General features: G+C 47.4%; 1 protein-coding gene across 6 annotated transcripts in view; it reads right to left on the reverse strand.

The window, feature by feature from the left end:
- SERTAD4 (SERTA domain containing 4) overlaps positions 1-27,232 on the reverse strand; it is a 98,984-nt gene that overhangs the window by 23,594 nt on the left and 48,158 nt on the right. For all 6 annotated transcript variants that reach the window (XM_063918283.1, XM_063918284.1, XM_063918288.1 and 3 more), the window contains exon 3: positions 10,093-10,205. In XM_063918283.1, the coding sequence (XP_063774353.1) occupies positions 10,093-10,205 (113 nt within the window). The remainder of the gene's footprint in view (positions 1-10,092; positions 10,206-27,232) is intronic.

The following is a 27,232-nucleotide window of genomic DNA, read 5'->3' on the forward strand; positions in this document are numbered from 1 at the left end:
ACTGAGCTACAACCAGGACACTTTTGGCCATATACTGTCTGGTTGCAATGACGGGTTGGGTATGCGTGACCAGCAGCGGAATGCCGGCTGGGGTGTCGCGCACGCTGCAGGCTCGGCGGTGACCACAGGTTCTATTCCCACTCTATGTGTGTCGTGGACACCCACGAGTGCGAACAGCCCTGCTATTCGGCATGGCGACTGTCGGGATTCTCAGGGGGCGGGATGTAGGGGAGGTGTTGTGACCACCAGTCATGTGACTACATCCCGCAATGACATCTACAAAAAAAATAAGAATTTACTTACCGATAATTCTATTTCTCGTAGTCCGTAGTGGATGCTGGGGACTCCGTCAGGACCATGGGGTTTAGCGGCTCCGCAGGAGACAGGGCACAATAATAAAAGCTTTAGGATCAGGTGGTGTGCACTGGCTCCTCCCCCAATGACCCTCCTCCAAGCCTCAGTTAGGATACTGTGCCCGGACGAGCGTGCATAATAAGGAAGGATATTGAATCCCGGGTAAGACTCATACCAGCCACACCAATCACACCGTACAACCTGTGATCTGAACCCAGTTAACAGTATGATAACAACGAAGGAGCCTCTGAAAAGATGGCTCACAACAAGAATAACCCGATTTTTGTAACAATAACTATGTACAAGTATTGCAGACAATCCGCACTTGGGATGGGCGCCCAGCATCCACTACGGACTACGAGAAATAGAATTATCGGTAAGTAAATTCTTATTTTCTCTAACGTCCTAAGTGGATGCTGGGGACTCCGTCAGGACCATGGGGATTATACCAAAGCTCCCAAACGGGCGGGAGAGTGCGGATGACTCTGCAGCACCGAATGAGAGAACTCCAGGTCCTCCTCAGTCAGGGTGTGCCCCTGACCAAGTAGCAGCTCGGCAAAGTTGTAAAGCCGAGACCCCTCGGGCAGCCGCCCAAGATGAGCCCACTTCCTTGTGGAATGGGCTTTTACTGATTTTGGCTGTGGCAAGCCTGCCACAGAATGTGCAAGCTGAATTGTACTACAAATCCAGCGAGCAATCGTCTGCTTAGAAGCAGGAACACCCATCTTGTTGGGTGCATACAGGCTAAACAGCGAGTCAGATTTTCTGACTCCAGTCGTCCTGGAAACATATATTTTCAGGGCCCTGACAACGTCAAGTAACTTGGAGTCCTCCAAGTCCCTAGTAGCCGCAGGTACCACAATAGGTTGGTTCATGTGAAAAACAGAAAACACCTTAAGGAGAAATTGAGGACGAGTCCTCAATTCTGCCCTGTCAGAATGAAAAATTAAGTAAGGGCTTTTATATGATAAAGCCGCCCATTCTGACACACGCCTGGCTGAAGCCAGGGCTAATAGAATCTTCACCTTCCATGTGAAATATTTTAATTCCACAGTGGTGAGTGGATCAAACCAATGTGACTTTAGGAAACTCAAAACAACATTGAGATCCCAAGGTGCCACTGGGGGCACAAAAGGAGGCTGTATATGCAGTACCCCTTTTACAACGTCTGAACTTCAGGCACTGAAGCCAGTTCTTTCTGGAAGAAATTTGACAGGGTCGAAATTTGAACCTTAATGGACCCTAATTTTAGGCCCATAGACAGTCCTGTTTTCAGGAAATGTAGGAAACGACCCAGTTGGAATTCCTCTGTAGGGACCTTCTTGGCCTCACACCACGCAACATATTTTCGCCAAATGCGGTGAAAATGTTTTGCGGTTACATCCTTCCTGGCTTCGACCAGGGTAGGGATGACTTCATCTGGAATGCCCTTTCAGGATCCGGCGTTCAACTGCCATGCCGTCAAACGCAGCCGCGGTAAGTCTTGGAACAGACAAGGCCCCTGCTGGAGCAGGTCCTTTCTTAAAGGTAGAGGCCACGGTTCTTCCGTGAGCATCTCTTGAAGTTCCGGGTACCAAGTCCTTCTTGACCCATCCGGAACCACGAGTATCGTTCTTACTCATCTCCTTCTTATGATTCTCAGTACTTTTGGTATGAGATGCATAGGAGGGAACACATACCGTGACTGGTACACCCACAGTGTTACCAGAGCGTCCACCGCTATTGCCTGAGGGTCCCTTGACCTGGTGCAATATTTGTCTAGTTTTTTGTTCAGGCGGGACGCCATCATATCCACCTTTGGTTTTTCCCAACGGTTTACAATCATGTGGAAGACTTCCCGCTGAAGTCCCCACTCTCCCGGGTGGAGGTTATGCCTGCTGAGGAAGTTTGCTTCCCAGTTTTCCACTCCCGGAATTAACACTGCTGAGAGTGTTATCACATGATTTTTCGCCCAGCGAAGAATCCTTGCAGTTTCTGCCATTTCCCTCCTGCTTCATGTGCCGCCCTGTCTGTTTACGTGGGCGACTGCCGTGATGTTGTCCCACTGGATCAATACCGGCTGACCTTGAAGCAGAGGTCTTGCTAAGCTTAGAGCCTTGTAAATTGCCCTTAGCTCCAGTATATTTATGTGGAGAGAAGTCTCCAGACTTGATCACACTCCCTGGAAATTTTTTCCTTGTGTGACTGCTCCCCAGCCACTCAGGCTGGCATCCGTGGTCACCAGGACCCAGTCCTGAATGTCGAATCTGCGGCCCTTTCATAGATGAGCACTCTGCAGCCACCGCAGAAGAAAACACCCTTGTCCTTGGAGACAGGGTTATCCGCTGATGCATCTGAAGATGCGATCCGGACCATTTTCCCAGCAGATTCCACTGAAAGGTTCTTGCGTGAAATCTACCGAATGGGATCGCTTTGTAAGAAACCACCATTTTTCACAGGACCTTTGTGCAATGATGCACTGATACTTTCCCTGGTTTTAGGAGGTTCCTGACTAGCTCGGATAACTCCCTGGTCTTCTTCTCCGGGAGAAAACATCCTTTTCTGGACTGTGTCCAGAATCATTCCTAGGAACATTAGACGTGTCGTCGGAAAAAGCTGCGATTTTGGAATATTTAGAATCCACTCGTGCTGTCGTAGAACTAATTGAGATAGTGCTACTCCGACCGCCAACTGTTCTCTGGACCTTGCCCTTATCAGGAAAGCGTCCATATTTCTTTTAGGAAGAATCATCATTTCGGCCATTACCATGGTAAAGACCCGGGGTGCCGTGGACAATCCAAACGGCAGCGTCTGAACTGATAGTGACAGTTCTGTACCACGAACCTGAGATACCCTTGGTGAGAAGGGCAAAATTTGGACATGTAGGTAAGCGTCCCTGATATCCAGTGACACCATATCGTCCTGGTTCGCTATCACTGCTCTGAGTGACTCCATCTTGATTTGAACCCTTGTATGTAATTGTTCAAATCTTTTAGATCTCACCGAGCCGTTTGGCTTCAGTACCACAATATAGTGTGGAATAATACCCCTTCCCTTGTTGTAGGAGGGGTACTTTGATTATCACCTGCTGGGAATACAGCCTGTGAATTTTTTTCCAATACTGCCTCCCTGTCGGAGGGAGACGTTGGTAAAGCAGACTTCAGGAACTTGTGAGGGGAAGCCGTCTCGAATTTCCAATGTACACCTGGGATACTACGTGTAGGATCCAGGAGTCCACTTGCGAGTGAGCCCACTGCGTGCTGAAACTCTTGAGATGACCCCCCACCGCACCTGAGTCCGCTTGTATGGCCCCAGCGTCATGCTGCGGACTTGGCAGAAGCTGTGGAGGACTTCTGTTCCTGGGAATGGGCTGCCTGCTGCAGTCTTCTTCCCTTTCCTCTAACCCTGGGCAGATATGACTGGCCTTTTGCCCGCCTGCCTTTATGGGTACGAAAGGACTGAGACTGAAAAGAGTGTGTCCTTTTCTGCTGAGATGTGACTTGGGGTAACAAAAGTGGATTTTCCAGCTGTTGCCATGGCCACCAGGTCCGATGGACCGCCCCTTTATACGGCAATACTTCCATGTGCCGTCTGGAATCTGCATCACCTGACCACTGTCGTGTCTATAAACATCGTCTGGCAGATATGGACATCACATCTACTCTTGATGCCAGAATGCAAATATCCCTCTGCGCATCTCGCATATATAGAAATGCATCCTTAAAATGCTCTATAGTCAATAAAATATTGTTCCTGTCAAGGGTATCAATATTTTCAGTCAGGAAATCCGACCAAGCCCCCCCAGCGCTGCACATCCAGGCTGAGGCGATTGCTGGTCGTAGTATAACACCAGTATGTGTGTATATACTTTTTAGGATATTTTTCAGCTTCCTATCAGCTGGCTCTTTGAGGGCGGCCGTATCTGGAGACGGTAACGCCACTTGTTTTTATAAGCGTGTGAGCGCCTTATCCACCCTAAGGTGTGTTTCCCAACTCGCCCTCACTTCTGGCGGGAAAGGGTATACCTCCAATAATTTTCTATCGGAGGAAACCCACGTATCATCACACACTTTAATTTATCTGATTCAGGAAAAACTACAAGTAGATTATTCCCACCCTACATAATACCCTTATTTGTGGTACTTGTAGTATCAGAAATATGTAACACCTCCTTCATTGCCCTTAACATGTAATGTGTGGCCCTAAAGGAAAATACGTTTGTTTCTTCACCGTCGACACTGAAGTCAGTGTCCGTGTCTGTGTCTGTGTCGACCAACTGAGGTAAATGGGCGTTTTTACAAGCCCCTGACGGTGTCTGAGACGCCTGGACAGGTACTAATTTGTTTGCCGGCCGTCTCATGTCGTCAACCGACCTTGCATCGTGTTGACATTATCACGTAATTCCTAAATAAGCCATCCATTCCGGTGTCGACTCCCTAGAGAGTGACATCACCAATACAGGCAATTTGCTCCGCCTCCTCATCAACATCGTCCTCCTACATGTCGACACACACGTACCGACACACAGCACACACACAGGGAATGCTCTGATAGAGGACAGGACCCCACTAGCCCTTTGGGGAGACAGAGGGAGAGTTTGCCAGCACACACCAAAAACGCTATAATTATACAGGGACAACCCCTTATACAAGTGTTTTCCCTTATAGCATTTTCACATATGTAATCATATCGCCAAATAAATGCCCCCCCTCTCTGTTTTAACCCTGTTTCTGTAGTGCAGTGCAGGGGAGAGCCTGGGAGCCTTCCTCACAGCAGAGCTGAGCAGGAAAATGGCGCCGTGTGCTGAGGAGAATAGGCCCCGCCCCCTAAAACGGCGGGCTCTTCTCCCGGAGTTTGTGAGATCTGGCAGGGGTTAAATACATCCATATAGCCTCAAGGGCTATATGTGATGTATTTTAGCCATAAAAAAGGTATAATACATTGCTGCCCAGGGCGCCCCCCCCAGCGCCCTGCACCCTCAGTGACCGCTAGTATGAAGTGTGCTGACAACAATGGCGCACAGCTGCAGTGCTGTGCGCTACCTTATGAAGACTGAAAGTCTTCTGCCGCCTGTTTCTGGACCTCTGGACCTCTTCAACTTCGGCATCTGCAAGGGGAGTCGGCGGCACGGCTCCGGGACGAACCCCAGGGTGAGACCTGTGTTCCGACTCCCTCTGGAGCTAATGGTGTCCAGTAGCCTAAGAAGCAAATCCATCCTGCACGCAGGTGAGTTTACTTCTCTCCCCTAAGTCCCTCGTAGCAGTGAGCCTGTTGCCAGCAGGACTCACTGAAAATAAAAAACCTAACTTAAACTTTTATTCTAAGCAGCTCAGGAGAGCCACCTAGATTGCACCCTTCTCGGCCGGGCACAAAAATCTAACTGAGGCTTGGAGGAGGGTCATTGGGGGAGGAGCCAGTGCACACCACCTGATCCTAAAGCTTTTATTATTGTGCCCTGTCTCCTGCGGAGCCGCTAAACCCCATGGTCCTGACGGAGTCCCCAGCATCCACTTAGGACGTTAGAGAAATCCTAGTAATACATTGAAAGATCACTCGAGTTGTTAAATATACAAAAGCATATACAACACTAGGGGACATGTACTAAGCAGTGATAAAAGTGGAGAAGTGAGCCAGTGGAGAAGTTGCCCATGGCAACCAATCAGCTGCTCTGTATACGGTTATAGGGGTATATGCAATTGCGGTCAAACTGCCGCAAAAGTCGAAAAACTGAGCATTTTCGACAAAAAAAATATGTCGACTTGGATTCGACAATGCAATACAGTACTTTTCGACAAAAAAACGGACGTTTCAGATTCGACTTTTTGCAATTCGACATTTTTAAAATTCGACATGTCTGCAGTGGTAAAAATGCGGCTTTTCGACAAAAGTATATTCAATTGAAGAATGTCGATTCGACAACAGTGCTTTTCGACAGTAATTTCGTAAATTTCATTCCGCCTCACTTTGCTAGCGGAAACTAATGAAAAATTTGAAAAACATGTTTTTTTGTGTTTTTTTTATTGCTAATAGCATATCTATTTATATTAGAAGGGATTATCTACTTGGTTTGTCTATTAGGAGACACAAGTATTATTTATATATTTTTTAAAAGATTTTTTTATTTTTTTTAACTGACTAATAGAGAGAGCATGGTTTTCAGTGGGAAGGGGTGGGAATGGGTTAAAATCCTGAAAAAAAAATGCGTGGGGTCCCCCCTCCTAAGCATAACCAGCCTCAGGCTCTTTGAGCTGGTCCTGGTTGTAAAAATACGGGGAAAAATTGACAGGGGATCCCCCGTATTTTTAGAACCAGCACCGGGCTCTGTGTCCGGTCCTTGTGCAAACAATACGGGGGACAAAAGACGTAGGGGTCCCCTGTATTTTTAACACCAGCACCGGGCTCCACTAGCTGGAGAGATAATGCCACAGCCGGGGGACACTTTTATACCGGTCCCTGCGGCCGTGGCATTAAATCCCCAACTAGTCACCCCTGGCCAGGGTACCCTGGAGGAGTGGGGACCCCTTAAATCAAGGGGTCCCCCCCTCCAGCCACCCAAGGGCCAGGGGTGAAGCCCGAGGCTGTCCCCCCCATCTATGGGCTGCGGATGGGGGGCTGCTAGCCTTGTGACAAATAAAAGAATATTGTTTTTGCAGCAGAACTACAAGTCCCAGCAAGCCTCCCCCGCAAGCTGGTACTTGGAGAACCACAAGTACCAGCATGCGGGGGTAAAACGGGCCCGCTGGTACCTGTAGTTCTACTGCAAAAAAAATACCCAAATAAAAACAGGACACGCACACCGTGAAAGTAAAACTTTATTACATACATGCCGACAAACACACATACTTACCTATGTTCACACGCCGACCTCTGTCCACTTCTCCAAGTAGAATCCACGGTGTACCTGAAAATAAAATTATACTCGCCTAAATCCAGTGTAGCTGTCCTGTTCTTTTTTGTAATCCACGTACTTGGCAAAAAAACAAACCGCATATCCGAACCACGCACTGAAAGGGGTCCCATGTTTACACATGGGACCCCTTTCCCCGAATGCTGAGACCCCCCGTGACTCCTGTCACAGAGGGTCCCTTCAGCCAATCAGGGAGCGCCACGTCGTGGCACTCTCCTGATTGGCTATGCGCGTCTGAGCTGTCAGACAGCGCATCGCACAGCCGCTCCATTATATTCAATGGTGGGAACTTTGCGGTCAGTGGTGAGGTTACCGCGAGTAACCTCACCGCTGACCGCAAAGTTCCCACCATTGAATATAATGGAGCGGCTGTGCGATGCGCTGTCTGACAGCTCAGACGCGCATAGCCAATCAGGAGAGTGCCACGACGTGGCGCTCCCTGATTGGCTGAAGGGACCCTCTGTGACAGGAGTCGCGGGGGGTCTCAGCATTCGGGGAAAGGGGTCCCATGTGTAAACATGGGACCCCTTTCAGTGCGTGGATCGGGTATGCGGTTTGTTTTTTTGCCAAGTACGTGGATTACAAAAAAAGAACAGGACACACTGGATTTAGGTGAGTATAATTTTATTTTCAGGTACCCCGGATTCGACTTGGAGACGTGGACAGAGTCGGCGTGTGAACATAGGTAAGTATGTGTGTGTCGGCATGTATGTAATAAAGTTTTACTTTCACGGTGTGTGTGTCCTGTTTTTATTTGGATATTATTTTGCAGTAGAACTACAGGTACCAGCGGGCCCGTTTTACCCCCGCATGCTGGTACTTGTGGTTCTCCAAGTACCAGCTTGCGGGGGAGGCTAGCTGGGACTTGTAGTTCTGCTGCAAAAAAACAATATTCTTTTATTTGTCACAAGGCTATCAGCCCCCCATCCGCAGCCCATGGATGGGGGGGACAGCCTCGAGCTTCACCCTTGGGTGGCTGGAGGGGGGACTCCTTCATTTAAGGGGTCCCCACTCCTCCAGGGTACCCCGGCCAGGGGTGACTAGTTGGGGATTTAATGCCACGGCCGCAGGGACCGGTATAAAAGTGTCCCCCGGCTGTGGCATTATCTCTCCAGCTAGTGGAGCCCGGTGCTGGTGTTAAAAATACGGGGGACCCCTACGCTTTTTGTCCCCAGTATTTTTTGCACCAGGACCGGAAGCAGAGCCCGGTGCTGGTTCTAAAAATACGGGGGATCCCCTGTCAATTTTCCCCCCGTATTTTTACAACCAGGACCGGCTCAAAGAGCCCGAGGCTGGTTATGCTTAGGAGGGGGGACCCCACGCAATTTTTTTTAGGGTTTTTTAACCATTTTTGTGCCGTCCGAAAAGTCGAATCCAGGACGCACTTATCAGTCAATTGGTCCGTTTTTCGACAGCGGGACTGTCGAATCCGTTTTTAATTGAATATGTCAAATTCCGGCAACCGCCGGCCGGGATTCGACGGTCGAATTGTGTCGAATTTAAAAACGGGCGAAAAAAAGACGCAATTCGTCCGGAATTGCATATACCCCATAGTATGCAAATTATAAATGTTATGTCAATGCTGATTGGTTGCCATGGGCAACTTCTCCACTGGCCCACTTCTCTTTTATCACCGCTTAGTACATGTCCCCTAAAATTGTCTGGAAACATATTTTATATTAAGACACAACTCTTTAATGAAAAATACACATCAGAAATTAAATTACAGAAACATACTAAATAGCAAGTAACCTGTAGCAAACCAAAATGAAACTAATTTTATTTGGATGCAGTACAGCATATGAAAGACAACATTTTATTGATTGCTAAGAGTTATAAATAAAATGACAGGGGACAAAAACCGGACAGTCCTACGTGCTGTTTACTAATTGCTTTGTTAAAAATCAAACTCAATAGGAGCAGTTTAGCCAGACAGTTTTCCTTCAAGATGTCCCAAATAGTAGAACCATGAATATGTCCCAATTGGTAGTAGGTCCAGGGCATAATACAAAAATTGCTGGTCATCGCTTCTCAGTTGACCCTCCTGCTCTCTAGGGACCTGATTCAGACGTGGTCCCAGTCCCGACGCAGCAGCAATATCAGTGACTGAACTTTGAGGCATCGAAGGGAAGCAGCCACCCACAAGTGAACAGAAACAACCACTAGAAATTCGCAACATTCTCAGTAACTGTGTACTCGGTCGCAACCGCGACACACATGCGAGGAACACCGGCTCCCTGAGTGCATCTTTGGCTGCGCAGAATAGGCGCGGGAGCTGTAACGATGGCGACATATTTTATGCGTACAAGGTCGCTGTTGCATGCAGATACATGCACCAAAAACGGTAATGACACACCTGTGTTTTTGCAGACACTCCCCGTTACCTCACCCAAACGGCCACTTCCTGTCAGTCACTCTGTGCCTGATTCCTAAATACGAGCAGCATCGCAAAGGTACCTTGGTGCATACTCACTGTGACCGCAACACATGCGCAGTCTACCGATAATCGCTCAGTTGCGACCAGCATCTGAATTAGGACCTGTGGTCGAACCAGAGCAAGCCATGGTAGTTCCACCATGCCATGGGAAGCCTTTTTGGGTGTGGGGGGATTTCTGAACAGAAGATTGTGGCTGAACTTCCCCTTTAACTAATTATGCCATTCAAGTATATTTTGTGCATTTAGAGAGAAAAAAAGTGGGACATGATATCTATATATTCAAATATTCAGTGTATATTTATACTACAATCTACAAATGTCATAATATACTAACATTGCTGGAAAATAATCAATAAAAACAGAAAGGAAACAGTTGCGATGATGTAACAAAATAAGTAAAAAAGACAAAACATACTTTATGGCTACAGCTGCTGAGCGGCAGATGATAATCCTCTTCTACATATTTCCTTTTAAAGTAAGTGCTCTTGGAAGCTGTTTTTGGATGTGAAATTCCCCTGTAATGTGATTCTGTGGTAATAAATCAGATATGACAGATGACATGCAGTTCGCCTGAGGTTCTCCAAATAAATTTGTTTTCTAACACACAACAGAATATACTGTGGCACACAGTGATCTTGCATTTCTATGTTACACATCTAGAAGCGTAATACTCTACTGAAAGAACCAATAGAGGAAATGTCAGTCAGACCATATCAAAAAGTAGTTGACAAATGGCACTTTAACAGTAATGTAACTTAGGATATACTCAGATAAGCACTGCACTCTCTCGCTGCATAATATATTCTCTACACTGGAAATGATTGTGCCAGAATTCCCACTGTAGTAACAAGACTGAATCATTATTGCAGCGGTCACCAGATTGGCAAGGCTCCCACGTGTCCAGGTTTTCCCACGATATTCTTGATTTTTCCACCCAAAACCTCTAATTTAAAATACATATTTTCCCATAACTTAAGTTCCTGAAGAACTTAAACTAAGCAACTGGGAATTGGTTCCTATATCTCTTTTACCATATTTGGCAATTTGTTTTATAGAATCAGCAACCTTCTAAGCATTTGGGTGATGCTGGTGCTTTACTTAAAAATGATGGGAACGCTATATACAGTAGATTGGTCTCTTATTGTATGCAATAAAACGCTGACATGCACATACAGTAGATTTATTGAACAAACCGGTCCAGACCCTCTGTGGATTGTTTAAAAAGTGGAAGATGCACGAGTAAAAGTGACAAAGGGGGAATTTACATTTGTGCAGAGTGTGGAGTGCCACCAGAGTGTGCGGGCAGAAGCACACTGCATAGAGGTGTGCAGGGAAATGAGTTTACAATTCCTACCGTATTACACTGTACTGTGGGGTAAATAATTCAGCTCATAGTCACACATCTGATACTGTCTGACCCGATCACAACAGCCGCTTGTGCGTACACGCTGTGAAGCGCATGTACCATAGGAGTTCTCAGACATTTTTGTGCACACACAGTTGTAAATAATAGCTCAACGCATGAACATTGGCACTGCGTGCAGCTCAGAATCAGGCTCATTGGAGTCTATTTACTAAGCCTTGGAGAGAGATAAAGTGTACAGAGCTAAAGTACCAACCAATCAGCTCCTAACTGCCGTGTTACAGGCTGTGTTTGTAAAGTGACAGCTGATTGATTGGTACTTTATCTCCGTCCACTTTATTTATCTCCAAGGGGTATAGTCAATTATTGTCGGACGCTGCCGTCTTGTCGGAAAGACGGCAGCTTCCGACAGGTTTAGGTTGGAAGGACTTCCGACCTATTCAATGCCGGCTGATTTTTTCTGACAAGTCGGGAATTCCCGACTTGTCGGAAACCACGTGGATTGTCGGAATCCACGTTGGCTGTCGGAAGCGCGGCCAAATCCAACAGGTTTTAGCCCCGTTTCCGACAATGTCAATCCGACTTTAAAGAAAGTCCGATTGCCATTGTCGGGAACGGGACAAACCTGTCGGGTTTGGCCGGGCATTGAATAGTGTGCTGTCGGATCCTCTCCATCGGAGAGGATCAGACAGCAATTGAATATACCCCCAAGTCTTAGTAAATAGACCCCACTGTCTTCCAGGGTGTAGGGGCACTATCTGGTTCTGAATGGTGCTACACTCTGTGGTCTGCACTACAGTATTCTACAATACACCACCTACATAGCACTTTCTAAATAAAATCACCAAACTGAAATAATAATAGCGATTGGCTAAGGCAGCAATCAATCATATCTGGCCTCAGATACATAATGAGGGAAGCTGAGAAACGTGGGAATCACACTATGTTCATCAACCTCCACCTGTTGTTCAGACTTTTACAGTGAAATTCCACTGAACAGAGGCCGTGACATTACTTATTATACAGTGCAGAGCGCACCGGGATCACTGCCAAGTCAGCCAAGGCAATTTGCTATAGTCTGAAACGTCTACAGGTCACAGGCTGGCTACTGGCATGAGGATGTATTTGTGGTTGGTCTGTAGAACAAAAAGTGGTTTTCTGTTCCTTCTCTTTCTCTCCATCTTTGAACCATGGCTGATCTTTGCTGAATGAAGACTGGTCGTGCTTGTGAGCTTCATACAGTATATTGCCAACATCATGCTGAAGCAATGTTTAGATTAATGGGATAAGATACTTTAATGAGCTACAAGGCATGCAGTGAGTAAATTAGCATGGGCATTCCCTGACATATGTCTGGTTTTCCTTTAAAAGTTTATCAGACAGTCCCTGTGTGACACTATTGTTGATAAAGTTTTTGTTGTTACAATGAATTTCCTACAATTCGTAAAATGCGGTTAACATCAACCAGGGGTTGTTGATAAAATACTAATTAAAGTGGAACTTGATCTAATTTAAAAGTTTGCTTCACATATATATTTGTGTTTGTTCTTTTTAATAATGCATTCCCTTGTATTTTAGGTGGCATAAGAGGGTTTCGGTATCCTTTCCCGGAAGACAGAATGCCGGCTGTCACTATACCAACAGCGGCATCCCGTCTGCCGTACTCCCCTCGCTGGGGTCGCTGTGCTGACAAGCTTTGGGACCGGTGGCTCGCTTCGCTCACCACAAGTTATATTCCCTCTCAGTTGTGGAATGGACCCACCAACTGAGTGGGAATACCCAGGGTTTGTCGGGATTCCAGGCGTCGGTATTTCAGTGGCTGACAGGATTCTGGCGTCGGTCTCCTGAGCGCCGGGATCACGACAGCCGGTATGTTAACTGCTTCCCAATAAGAGTACACCCTACTACAGTATAGTACACACAGCATATTTATAGGCTTTGCAAATGTAAAATAAATGCAGAGGGTAATAGTGATATCATTAGCGAATGCGCAACAAACTACTTTAAAACTTAATATAATTTACACAAGGACAAATGTAAAATAATACATAAATAATGGGTACTTGGTAAAACACAACATTATATCGCTTTACCAGCCAAATTTCTGCCCCAGAATGCCGCACACACTCCATATGCAGATATCAGTTGGGGAACTGATCAGTCCCTACTGTGAGCTGCTCTGCTGTCCTGTGCCTTGCATTAGAGAGGGAGGGTTAAAAACAGGGGTAGGGATCTATGCTGACTGGGGGCTATCTATGGACACTGGGTTGATGATGGGTTCAGTCCACAAACACAATCAATGCCACTTGGGGGATTCCACTGATACACAGAGTTTACTGCCACTGGGATTGTCCTGCCCATTATTCTTCAATGGGGACCTATGGACAAGGGGGTGGCGGTAATGCCCCTGAAGGATTTCTGCCATGAGGGGGTGAGTTGGAGGTAGTGCCACTGGGGGGGGATATATTAAACTGGAGAATCTATTGCCACAGAGAAGTTGCGGATAATAACGAGTTTTATGGTAAGAACTTACCCTTGTTAAAACTCTTTCTGCGAGGTACACTGGGCTCCACAAGGAATGGACAATGGGGTGTAGAGTAGGATCTTGATCCGAGGCACCAACAGGCTCAAAGCTTTGACTGTTCCCAGAATGCATAGCGCCGCCTCCTATATCACCCTGCCTCCCTGCACAGGATCTCAGTTTTTAGTTAACCAGTCCAATGCAGTAGCAGGAAAAGAGACGACAACGGTTAGTAGCCACAACACCGCATTCTCACGACAGGAGACGTGTCGGCGGCTAATGCCATACCAACCCAAAGAAGCTAAGTGCGTCAGGGTGGGCGCCTTGTGGAGCCCAGTGTACCTCGCAGAAAGAGTTTTAACAAAGGTAAGTTCTTACCATAAAACTCATTTTCTGCTGCGGGGTACACTGGGCTCCACAAGGAATGGACAATGGGGATGTCCTAAAGCAGGTCCTTATGGGAGGGGACGCACTGTAGCGGGCACAAGAACCCAGCGTCCAAAGGAAGCATCCTGGGAAGCGGCAGTATCGAAGGCATAGAACCTTATGAACGTGTTCACAGAGGACCACGTAGCCGCCTTGCACAATTGTTCAAGGGTCGCAACACGTTGGGCCGCCCAAGAAGGTCCAACAGACCAAGTAGAATGGGCCTTAATGTGATCAGGAGCAGAGAGACCAGCCTTCACGTAAGCATGTGCAATCACCATTCTAATCCATCTGGCCAGAGTTTGCTTGTGAGCAGGCCAACCACGTTTGTGAAACCCAAACACAACAAAAAGAGAATCAGATTTCCTAATAGGAGCAGTTCTCTTCACTTAGATACGGAGAGCCCGTACCACATCCAAAGACCGCTCTTTGGGAGACAGATCAAGAGAAACAAGTGCCGGAACTACAATCTCCTGATTAAGGTGAAACGAAGAAACCACCTTAGGTAGATAGCCGGGACGAGTCCTAAGAACCGCCCGGTCACGGTGAAATATCAGATATGGGGAACTACAGGACAAGGCACCCAAATCCGACACTCTTCTAGCTGAAGCAATAGCCAGCAGAAACACCACCTTAAGGGAAAGCCACTTAAGATCAGCTGAACCAAGAGGTTCAAACGGAGACTCTTGTGACGCCTCCAAAACCACGGACAACTCCCGAGGAGCCACAGGCGGGACATAGGGAGGTTGGATACGCAACACGCCCTGAGTAAAGGTATGCACATCAGGTAAGGTCGCAATTTTTCTCTGAAACCACACCGACAAGGCAGATATTTGAACCTTGAGGGAGGCCAGACGCAGGCCTAAATCCAGGCCCTGCTGAAGAAAAGCCAACAACTTGGCTATACTAAACTTGGAAGCGTCATAATCGTTAGATGCGCACCAAACAAAGTAAGAATGCCAGACCCTACAGTAAATCCGAGCCGAAGCCGGTTTCCGGGCCCGCAACATAGTTTGAATGACCACCTCAGAAAACCCTTTAGTCCTTAAGACGGAAGCTTCAAGAGCCACGCCGTCAAAGACAGCCGGGCTAGGTCCTGGTAGACACAGGGGCCCTGAACAAGGAGGTCTGGGCGTTGTGGAAGTAGAATTGGACGCTCTGACGATAGGCCTTGCAGGTCTGAGAACCAGTGCCGTCTGGGCCACGCTGGAGCTATGAGAAGCAGAATTCCTTTTTCTTGCTTGAACTTCTGAATTACCCTGGGCAGGAGTGACACCGGAGGGAACACGTACGGCAGCCGAAACCTCCACGGTACCGCCAGCGCATCCACGAATGCTGCTTGAGGATCCCTTGTCCTTGCTCCGAAGACCGGAACCTTGTGATTGTGTCGAGACGCCATTAGATCTACATCTGGAAGGCCCCACCTTTCCACTAGAAGTTGGAACACTTCTGGATGGAGGCCCCACTCGCCGGCATGCACGTCCTGACGACTGAGAAAGTCCGCTTCCCAATTGAGGACTCCCGGAATTAATATTGGCGAAATGGCCAGTAGATGGCGTTCTGCCCACTGTAGAATCCGTGAGACTTCCTTCATTGCTAGGCGGCTTCGAGTGCCGTCCTGATGCTTTACGTAAGCCACTGTGGTGGCATTGTCCGACTATACTTGAACAGGACGGTTCTGAATTAAATGCTGCGCTAGGTTCAAGGCATTTGGGAGTCTTAAGCAAAAATGATAATGACATAGCGGACACACTAAATTAGTTTCAGGGACTGACACACAATCTCAATAATGAGAATATCCCACTGATAGGTACTTATTTAAGCGAGGAAGTAGTCTGTGACCGATTAAAACATTTAAGATTAATAAATCACCAGGGCCCGATGGCCAAGGGTTCTAATGGAGCTTCACTCTGAACTGGCAAAACCGCTATCTTTGATCTTTAAGGATTCAGTTATATCAGGTATGGTTCCCAAAGACTGGCGTATAGCGGAAGTAGTGCCTATATTCAAAAAGGGAAGTAAAGCTGAACCAGGTAATTATAGACCAGTTAGTCTTACATCTATAGTGGGGAAAGTATTGGAAGGTATTCTAAGAGATAGTATTCAGAAGTTCCTTGAAGTCAATAAGGTCATTAAAAGGAATCAACATGGGTTTATGAAGGACAGATCCTGTCAAACCAACTTACTTGGCTTTTATGAAACAGTAAGCGCAAACCTAGATCAGGGTAAAGACGTGGATGTAATCTTTTTAGACTTTGCCAAAGCGTTCGATACTGTACCACACATGAGACTTATCTACAAGCTACAAGAATCAGGGCTAGGAAGCACAATATGCACTTGGGTCAAAAACTGGTTAGATAATAGGGAGCAGCGCGTTGTGGTTAATGGATCTTTTTCAACTTGGACTGAAGTGCTAAGTGGTGTGCCGCAAGGCTCAGTATTAGGACCGCTATTGTTCAATATTTTCATTAACGACCTAACAGAAGTTCTAGAGAGCATGGTGTAAATTTTTGCAGATGATACCAAATTGTGTAAGGCTATAAATACAGAGGAGGATGCCGAGTCTCTTCAGAACGACTTAGTTAAATTAGAAGCATGGGCAGCCAAATGGAGAATGCGCTTCAACACAGACAAGTGTAAGGTAATGCACTGTGGTAACAAGAACAAAAATTACACCTACCTACTAAATGGGGTAAAATTAGGGGATTCTGTACTGGAAAAGGACTTAGGTGTCCTCATAGATAGCAAGCTAAGCAGTAGTACCCAAAGTAGGACTGCAGCAAAGAAGGCTAATAAGATATTAGCATGCATAAAACGGGGTATTGATGCTAGGGACGAGAGTATTATACTCCCGTTATATAAATCACTAGTGAGACCACACCTTGAATACTGTGTACAATTCCGGGCACCGTATTACAAAAAGGATATCCTGGAGCTAGAAAAGGTACAGAGGAGGGCGACCAAACTAATTAAGGGCATGGAGACGATGGAATACAAGGAAAGGCTTGAAAGACTAGGCATGTTTACATTGGAAAAGAGGAGACTAAGAGGGGATATGATCAATATCTACAAATATATAAGGGGACAATAACCAGAGCTTGCGCGGGACCTGTTTTTGGTTAGATCAACACAGAGGACTCGTGGACACTCGCTCAGGTTAGAGGAGAGGAGATTCCGCACAATACATCGTAAAGGCTTTTTCACGGTAAGGACAATACGTGTTTGGAATTCCCTGCCCGAGGGAGTTGTAATGGCGGAATCTGTCAACACCTTTAAGAATGGGTTAGATAAATTCCTAATGGATAAGGATATCCAGGGGTATGGTGCATAGCCATGCATTATAGTTACTATAAATAGGGATAAAATGCAACGGCTGACAGCAGCATCAGTCAGAAATTTTAGTCAAATCATCATGCATAGGAGACCACAAATAGGTTGAACTCGATGGACAATTGTCTTTTTTCAACCTCAGATACTATGTTACTATGTTACATTGAAGACCGCCCGCAACTCCAGAATATTGATCGAGAGGAGGGACTCCTCCTTGGTCCACCGCCCCTGAAGGGAGTGTTGCTCCAGCACCGTGCCCCAACCTCTTAGACTGGCATCTGTCGTCAACAGGACCCAGTTGGATATCCAGAACGGATGGCCCCTGCACAGTTGTTGGTCCCGGAGCCACCAGAGCAGCGACAGACGGACCTCCGGAGTCAATGAGATCATTTGAGACCTGATCCGGTGCGGCAGGCCGTCCCATTTGGCTAGAATCAGCCTCTGGAGAGGGCGAGAATGAAATTGAGCGTACTCCACCATGTCGAATGCTGACACCATGAGGCCCAGCACCTGCATCGCCGAATGTATCGACACTTGCGGACGAGATAGGAAGTAACGAATCCTGTCCTGAAGTTTCAGGACTTTCTCCTGAGACAGGAACAACCGCTGGTTGTGAGTGTCCAATAGTGCTCCCAGATGCACCATGCTCTGAGCAGGGATCAGGGATGACTTCTTCCAGTTGATGAGCCACCCGTGGGCTTGCAGAAACCGTACCGTCACATCTAGATGACGCAGGTGAAGTTCTGGGGAATTTGCCAGGATTAACAAGTCGTCCAAATACGGCAGTATCCTGACACCTTGACGGTGGAGTACCACCGTCATCACCGCCATGACTTTTGTAAAGACTCGCGGAGCCGTTGTTAAACCAAAAGATAACGCCCGAAACTGGTAATGGCAGTTGCCAATCGCAAATCTCAGGTATTGCTGATGAGACACTGCTATGGGAATATGCAGGTAAGCATCCTGTATATCCAGGGAGACCATGAAGTCCCCAGGTTCCAAGGCCAGAACTATAGAGCGAAGGGTTTCCATCCGGAACTTGGAAACCTTCACAAACCTGTTCAATGCCTTGAGGTTGAGAATGGGCCGGGATCCCCCAGAGGGAGGCCCGCCCCGTCATGCGGCAGGCTTATCTGTCTTGGAAGCTGGCTGACGGGCCGCCCAGGCTCTTTTGGGCTTAGGCTTACCAGGTTTGGAAGTGCGGGCCTGTTTGTTGTACGCATGACCTTTTGCTTTACCTGAAGGACGAAAGGGGCGAAAGGAAGTACCTTTAGCCTTCGACACAGAAGGAGCAGTACTTGGCAGACAGGCAGTTTTGGCAGTAGCCAAGTCAGCCACAATCTTATTTAAATCCTCACCAAACAGAATATCTCCCTTAAAAGGGAGTACCTCCAGGGTTTTTCTAGTCCCAGATCCACAGACCAGGTTCTCAGCCACAATATCCGGCGAGCCAGGACTGACGTAGTAGAGGCCTTGGCTGCCAGGATACCGGCATCAGAAGCCGCCTCTTTAATATAACGAGTAGCTGTGACAATATAAGACAAGCATTGTCTAGCATGGTCACAGGAGATTTCAGCATCTAACTACAAGGCCCATGCTTCCATGGCCTCTGCAGCCCAAGTAGCTGCAATAGTGGGCCTTTGTGCAGCACCCGTGAGGGTGTAAATCGCTTTCAGACAACCCTCCACACGTTTATCCGTAGGCTCTTTTAGAGACGTGACGGTGGTGACGGGTAGAGCTGAGGAAACAACCATCCTAGCCACATGTGAGTCCACCGGAGGAGGCGTTTCCCAATTCTTAGACAGCTCCGGCACGAGGGGATAACGAGCCAGCATCTTCTTTTGAGGCACAAACTTCGTACCCGGGTTTTCCCAGGGTTCCTGACGTATATCAATTAGGTGGTCAGAGTGAGGTAAAACGTGTTTAATCACCTTTTGACGCTTGAACCTATCTGGTTTCTTAGGAGGAACGGATGGCTCGGGATCATCCGTAATCTGTAGAATTAACTTAATAGCCTCCAAAAGATCAGGAACATCCACATGTGAACCACCCTCCCCATCAGCCGTATCTGAGTCAGAACCTGTGGGGTCAGTGTAAGTGCTGTCTTCATCCGATGAGGTGTCAGTGACAGCAGTGGATTGTGAGGAGACAAGCGCTCGCTTCGAGGACCCCTTGGACGTAGGCGAGCGACGGTCAGACTTTTTAGTAATCAGGGACTGGTTAAATTTCTTTATTTGAGCAGATAAATCGTCCGCCCAAGGCAAGTTAGCTGCAGGGACCACAAACGGTTGTACCGGCATTGGGGGTCCCATAGGGGGTGTTAGTTTATGAACTAGCATATGCAGAAGCGTGGTAAAAGCGGCCCACGGCGGGTCATCATTTGCCCCCGTTGCCACCGTCCCACTGGGGGACAAGGAGCCCCCAGAACCAGAGCCCAAAGCTGCTATATTCTCCTCATAGGTATCTGCGGCTTCAGCAACACCGGCAGTGTGTTCAGCCCCAGAACCGTTACCCTCAGAAGCAGACATGATATAACTTGCAGTATCAGGTAAAACAGTACAATTTGTCAGCAGCACAATACCTCTAGCCCAAACCCCTGCGCAGTGTAGTCAGCACCAGCAGAGATAAAGGAGAGATATGGTGACTAAATCACAGAGAAAAATACGTAATACAGTATATCTTTGTGAAAATCCTATATTAGATAAAACCTGACGCACCAAGCCCCCTCAGGTTATAGAATATAGGGATAGCAAGTTGAGTGAAAGACACGAAATGGACACCACTCAGCTATCAAATGCACACACAAATAGTCACAGTTTGTACAATGCAGAGGTTATTACTAACAATAATACTGCACTGGACTAGCTTACACAGCTATATAACAATAGATATAACAGTACTCTGGGCGGGATGTACTAAAGGGAAAATGCGGTAAAACCCAGTTTTACCGCATTTTCGTATGTACTAACCCCCGACCGCCGCGTTTTCGCCCCATAGGGTATCGCCATCTTTTTATGGCGATACCCTATAAAAGCCTATGGGATTCTTACCGCCGCCCCCCCCCCCCCCCCCCCCCGCACACGACGACCCTTCTCCCCCGGCATACCTGTGCTGCTGCGGCCCCCTCCTCCTTCTCCCCCGCAGCACAGCCTTATCTCCTTCGGGCTACAGGGGGGAGGAGGAGGAGCCCGGGGACTCCCTGAACACGTCACCTCCCGGGTCTGGGAGGTGACGGAGACCCGTGCTGACCCCCGCCGACCCCTGCAAACATCATCGCGGGGACCTCCTGTACCGCATTGCGATACTAATCGCATATGTTAGTACATATGCGATTAGTATCACTGCGGTAGGTGGCGAGGGGCGGCGATGACATATAGTACATCCCGCCCACAGTAAGAACTGGATGTATATCACAGGGTAATTGTACTAGGAAACCCTGACTAAATGCACTATTTCTTAACTAACACTGACTAAAAAAGGCAGGTAGAATACTTAAGTGTCTTGTAAAGTCACAGCACTGACAACCAGGCGGCTTTACATAGGAGGATTTGCCCAAGCATTCCCAGGAACAGTTAGCTGAGGGATAATGGCGCCACAGACACTGCCTGGGAGTGAGGGAGAGACAGATATGCAGCTCCAGGGTGGGAACATTTGCATAAAATGGCGGGGGAGGGGCTTCAGGTCCAAGCTCTATCCCCCTGCTGGCAAAACCACCGGGTACTGCGGGCTCTAATAAAATGGTTTATAGAGAAAACCTGACCTGTCCCATGCCCTGGTGATCTAGTGGGATTGCCTGTACTGCCACAGTGTCCACCGACAGCGCGCGCGGCCCGCCTCCCACTGACCGCGCCGGATCGCGATAAAGACCGGGTCCCGCAAGCAGGACCCACTTACCACCTCCCGAAGCGCGGCCACGCGATCCCGGAGAGCCCCCGTTGTGTGTGCCTGACAAGAAGAAAACCGGAGCCTCCTGCTGTAGTTACCCGGCAACCAGGGCTCGGGAGTGTACAGCGCCGCTTGGGAGAGTCGGAGCTGCAGCCGTGAATGTCCACTGACATGTAACACTGCTGCTGCCCTTGAAGTCTTCACTTTTTTCCTCAGAAAAAAAGCTCTTCTAAGGTCTGCCTGGAGCAGCCCCTCTGTTAAGTGCCTGCTACTGCAGCACCAACTACAAAACGGAGATCCTGTGCAGGGAGGCGAGGTGATATAGGAGGCGGCGCTATGCATTCTGGGAACAGTCAAAGCTTTGAGCCTGTTGGTGCCTCGGATCAAGATCCTACTCTACACCCCATTGTCCATTCCTTGTGGAGCCCAGTGTACCCCGCAGCAGAAATTGCAATGCCTCCCAGACCCTGTAGGGGTATTTTATTTTTCACTAAAATATTTATTTATTTATTTATTTTAAATCTGTTTTTGACTAAAGTGGTTTGTAAAAAAAAAGAAAAATGTAGGTCACTGTTGAAAAAAGTCACCAGTTAAGTGGTTAAAGGATAATGCCATGTCTTCAGTGAGATTTTGAAGAAACTCAGGGGTAAATTTACTAAGATTCGTAATTCTCCCGATTTGGTGGGAGAATAATCACGAATGACATCGAAAGTGTAAAACTGCAACTTTTTGAATTTGTTACGATGGATTTACTAAGCTGCCGTATTTTGCCTTTTCGGGTTTTCCGATGTCGATGTCATTCGTTTTTTTTTCCAGTTTTTTACGGCAGTGATTAGCAAAACACTGCCGACTTTTTTACAATGAATCTCGGCCGGATCTGTGTGATCCGTGCTGGGGTTCATTTTTTATTTATTTTTTTAAATTAAACACTGTAAAATCCAAAAAAAAAATTGCGCGGGGTCCCCTCTCCTAAGCATAACTAGCCTCGGGCTCTTTGAGCCGATCCTGGTTGCAGAAATATGGGGAAAAAATTGACAGGGGTTCCCCCATATTTAAGCAACCAGCATCGGGCTCTGCGCCTGGTCCTGGTTCCAAAAATACGGGGGACAAAAAGAGTAGGGGTCCCCCGTATTTTTAAAACCAGCACCGGGCTCCACTAGCTGGACAGATAATGCCACAGCCGGGGGTCACTTTGATATAGTGCCCTGCGGCCGTGGCATCAAAAATCCAACTAGTCACCCCTGGCCGGGGTACCCTGGGGGAGTGGGAACCCCTTCAATCAAGGGATCCCCCCCCCCCAGCCACCCAAGGGCCAGGGGTGAAGCCCGAGGCTGTCCCCCCCCATCCAATGGGCTGCGGATGGGGAGGCTGATAGCCTTTTGTGATAATGAAAAGATATTGTTTTTAGTAGCAGTACTACAAGGCCCAGCAAGCCTCCCCCGCATGCTGGTACTTGGAGAACCACAAGTACCAGCATGTGACGGAAAAACGGGCCCGCTGGTACCTGTAGTACTACTACTAAAAAAATACCCCAAAAAAGACAAGACACACACACCGTGAAAGTAAAGATTTATTACATACATGCACACAAACATACATACATACTTACCTTATGTTCACACGCAGGTCGGTCCTCTTCTCCAGTAGAATCCAAGGGGTACCTGTTGAATAAATTCTACTCACCAGATCGCGGGTCCCAGGCTCCTCGGGGCATCCATTTGTAATCCACGTACTTGCATAAAATAAGAAAACGGAAAGCCGAGCCACAAACTGAAAGGGGCCCCATGTTTTCACATGGGACTCCTTTCCCCGAATGCCAGAAACCCACTCTGACTGATGTCTAAGTGGGTTTCTTCAGCCAATCAGGGAGTGCTACGTTGTAGCACTCTCCTGATCGGCTGTGTGCTCCTGTACTGTCTGACAGGCGGCACACGGCAGTGTTACAATGTAGCGCCTATGCGCTCCATTGTAACCAATGGTGGGAACTTTCTGCTCAGCGGTGACGTCACTTTAGGTTTATGTTTAGTTAATGTTATTGTCAGGCTTCAGTGCTGCGATGTGTGCCAACACGTGTATCTGTGATATGTGCCGACATGTGTATCTGTGATGTGTGCCAACACGTGTATCTGTGATATGTGCCGACATGTGTATCTGTGATGTGTGCCAACACGTGTAACTGTGAGGTGGGCGACACGTGTATCAGTAATGTGTGCCGACACGTGTTTCAGTGTTGTGTGACGGCGCGTGTATCTGTGATTTGTTTACACACGTTTATATGTGATGTGTGCCCACATGTTTATCTGTGATGTGAACGACACGTGTATCTGTGATGTGTGCCGACATATCTGTGATGTGAGCAACACGTGTATCTGTGATGTGTGCTGACACGTGTATATGTGATGTGTGTTGGCACGTGTATCGGTGATGTGTGTCGACGCATATACCTGTGATGTGTATTGACGTATGTATGATGTGAGTAACACGTGTATCTGTGATGTGTGTTGACTTATATGTGATGTAAGCAACACGTGTATCTGTGCTGTGTGCTGACGTATCTGTGATGGAAGCAACATGTGTGTCTGTGATGTGTGCCGACACGTGTATCTGTGATATTTGCCGACACATGTATCTGTGATGTATGTTTGGCACGTGTATTTGTGATGTGAATGACACGTGTATCTGTGATGTGAGTGACACATGTATCTGTGATGTGTGCCGACACATGTATCTGTGATGCGAGTGACACCTGTATCTGTGATGTGTGCTGACACATGTATCTGTGAGGTGAGCGACCCATGTATTTGGGAGGTAACGCGTGTACTGTATCTGTGAGGTTAGCGACATGTGTATCTGTGATGTGTGTCGACATGTGTTTCTGTTATGTGAGCAACACGACACATGTATCTGTGATGTTTACCAACACGTGTATCTGTGATGTGAGTGACACATGTATCTGTGATAAAACACCATGCAAAAATTTACATAGGAAAAGTCCCTGGCAGAGCTCCGCTGAATGATTTTATAATCCTGCCTTGCCCTGACTTTGATATGCTCCAGCCTGAACAGGTTACTTTATGTACAATGCTAGCTCAGTCAAGGCACAAAGACATTGGGTCTAATTCAGATTTGCACAATGTCAGTGCCAATGCTCACACAACTAAGCGATTAACGGTAGACTGCGCATGTACCGCGATCGACGCACCAAAGTACTTTTGCAAAGTTGCTTGCAATGAGAATTTCAACCCAGAGTAATTGACAGGAATGGACCATTGCGGGGAGGTAACAGGGAGTGGAAGCAGATAAGCCAGCGTGTCACGCCCACTTCCTGGTCATTTATCTGCATACAGCTGCGATCCTGTATAAAGAGAAACATGGCACCAGCGTCACTACTGCGTGATCACAGACTCACTCGGAGAGTTGATGTTCCTCGTCAGTGCTGTGTATGTGTATGCAGCAGCTGAGGACTTTGCAATGGCTCTGGTGGGTATCATTCTTTTCTGGGCGGCTGCTTCGCTTGTGATTAGCAAGTCTGTAAGCTAAATAAAATCGCAGCTGCATAGGCATGTGCGTACAAAGAGGAATAAGGCCCAGTGTGTAATCATGAAAAATTTTACATTTATTTAGCAGCGATGAACCAGTTTAGATTCTCAAACCAGTTAGAATTGGTTCTAAAATGAGAAATTGAATTGGAATTTCACAAAATGTTGAATCAGGCTAACAAATCACAAAACAGATCTGTGGCAGCCCAATGTTTTCTAATGCATCACCCAAAAGATGGATGTTGGCAGCAAGTGTAAGAGGTTAAGAGGTAGGCCAGCACAAAGTGGGTCTATTCTGAGTGCAGGATGTGCCCCGCCCCCCCCCCCCCCCCTCCCTTAACACACATGCCCTGGACCCATTATAGCTATGCCACTAGGTTCAAACGTGTTCAAGCTTGTTTAACCATATTTGGATTATCCACCAGTGTTTCAGCCGGATCAGACTGGTGCCAGCTGGCTCACACTCATTCCTCCAGATCATGATAGTAACTTAAGATGTTTTATATGTATGTAACATTACTAGTTATTACGTTTTTATCGGCCAGTTCAGGCACTGACATCAAGGAGCAGATTTATCAAAGCTTGGAAAGAGATAAAGTGCCAACCAATCAGCTTCTAGCTGTCATTTTCCAAACACAGGCTGTAAAATAACAGGGGTTTATTGGTTGGCACTATAGAGAATCCAAGAGAGAATCAGTTATGCCTAGAAAAATGTCCTTCATTAGTACATTACAGAGGACATATGTATCTTCAGTGGTGTTAAATAATAAGATTTTAAACCTACCGGTAAATCTTTTTCTCCTAGTCCGCAGAGGATGCTGGGGACTCCGTAAGGACCATGGGGTATAGATGGGCTCCGCAGGAGACATGGGCACTATAAAGAACTTTTAGTATGGGTGTGCACTGGCTCCTCCCTCTATGCCCCTCCTCCAGACCTCAGTTAGAGAACTGTGCCCAGAGGAGATGGACAATACGAGGAAAGGATTTTGTTAATCTAAGGGCAAGATTCATACCAGCCCACACCAATCATACCATATAACCTGGAATATACGCAACCAGTTAACAGTATGAACAAAAAAAACAGTATCAGTCAAAGACCGATTCCAACTGTAACTTAACCCTTATGAAAGCAACAACTATATATAAGTCTTGCAGATGTAGTCCGCACTGGGACGGGCGCCCAAAATCCTCTACGGACTAGGAGAAAAAGATTTACTGGTAGGTTTAAAATCTTATTTTCTCTTACGTCCTAGAGGATGCTGGGGACTACGTAAGGATCATGGGGTTTATACCAAAGCTCCAAACCGGACGGGAGAGTGCGGATGACTCTGCAGCACCGACTGAGCAAACGCAAGGTCCTCATCATCCAGGGTATCAAACTTGTAGAATTTTGCAAAAGTGTTTGAACCCGACCAAGTAGCTGCTCGGCAAAGCTGTAATGCTGAGACGCCTCGGGCAGCCGCCCAAGAAGAGCCCACCTTCCTAGTGGAATGGGCCTTTACTGAATTTGGTAACGGCAATCCAGCCGTAGAATGAGCCTGCTGAATCGTGTTACAGATCCAGCGAGCAATTGTCTGCTTAAAAGCAGGAGCGCCAACCTTGTTGGCTGCATACAGGACAAACAGAGCCTCTGTTTTCCTAACCCTAGCCGTCATGGCTACATAAATCTTTAAGGCCCTGACTACATCCAGGGACTTGAAGTCATCCCAGTCCCCCGTAGCCACAGGCACCACAATAGGTTAGTTCCCCAGTGAGATTTCAGGAAACTTAACACCACGTTAAGGTCCCACGGTGCCACTGGGGGCACAAAGGAGGGCTGGATGTGCAGCACTCCCTTCACAAACGTCTGAACTTCTGGGAGAGAAGCCAATTCCTTCTGAAAGAATATAGATAGGGACGAAATCTGTACCTTAATGGAGCCTAACTTCAGGCCCATATCCACTCCTGTCTGTAGAAAGTGGAGAAACCGGCCCAGATGGAAATCTTCCGTAGGAGCATTCTTGGCTTCACACCAAGATACATACTTCCTCCAGATACGGTGATAATGCTTTGCCGTCACCTCCTTCCTAGCCTTTATCAGAGTAGGGATGACTTCCTCCGGAATACCTTTCCCAGCTAGGATTCGGTGTTCAACCGCCATGCCGTCAAACGTAACCGCGGTAAGTCTTGGAACACACATGGCCCCTGCTGTAACAGGTCCTCCCTGAGAGGAAGAGGCCACGGATCTTCTGTGAGCATTTCCTGAAGATCTGAGTACCAGGCCCTTCGAGGCCAATCTGGGACAATGAGTATTGTCTGCACTCTTCTTTGTCTTATGATTCTCAATATTTTTGAGATTAGAGGAAGAGGAGGAAATACATAGACCGACTGAAACACCCATGGTGTCACTAGGGCGTCTACTGCTACTGCCTGAGGGTCCCGTGACCTGGCACAATACCTCCGAAGCTTCTTGTTGAGGCGTGACGCCATCATGTCTATTTGAGGAATTCCC

Source organism: Pseudophryne corroboree, chromosome 4 (assembly GCF_028390025.1).
Source record: "Pseudophryne corroboree isolate aPseCor3 chromosome 4, aPseCor3.hap2, whole genome shotgun sequence".
Lineage (NCBI taxonomy): Eukaryota > Metazoa > Chordata > Amphibia > Anura > Myobatrachidae > Pseudophryne > Pseudophryne corroboree.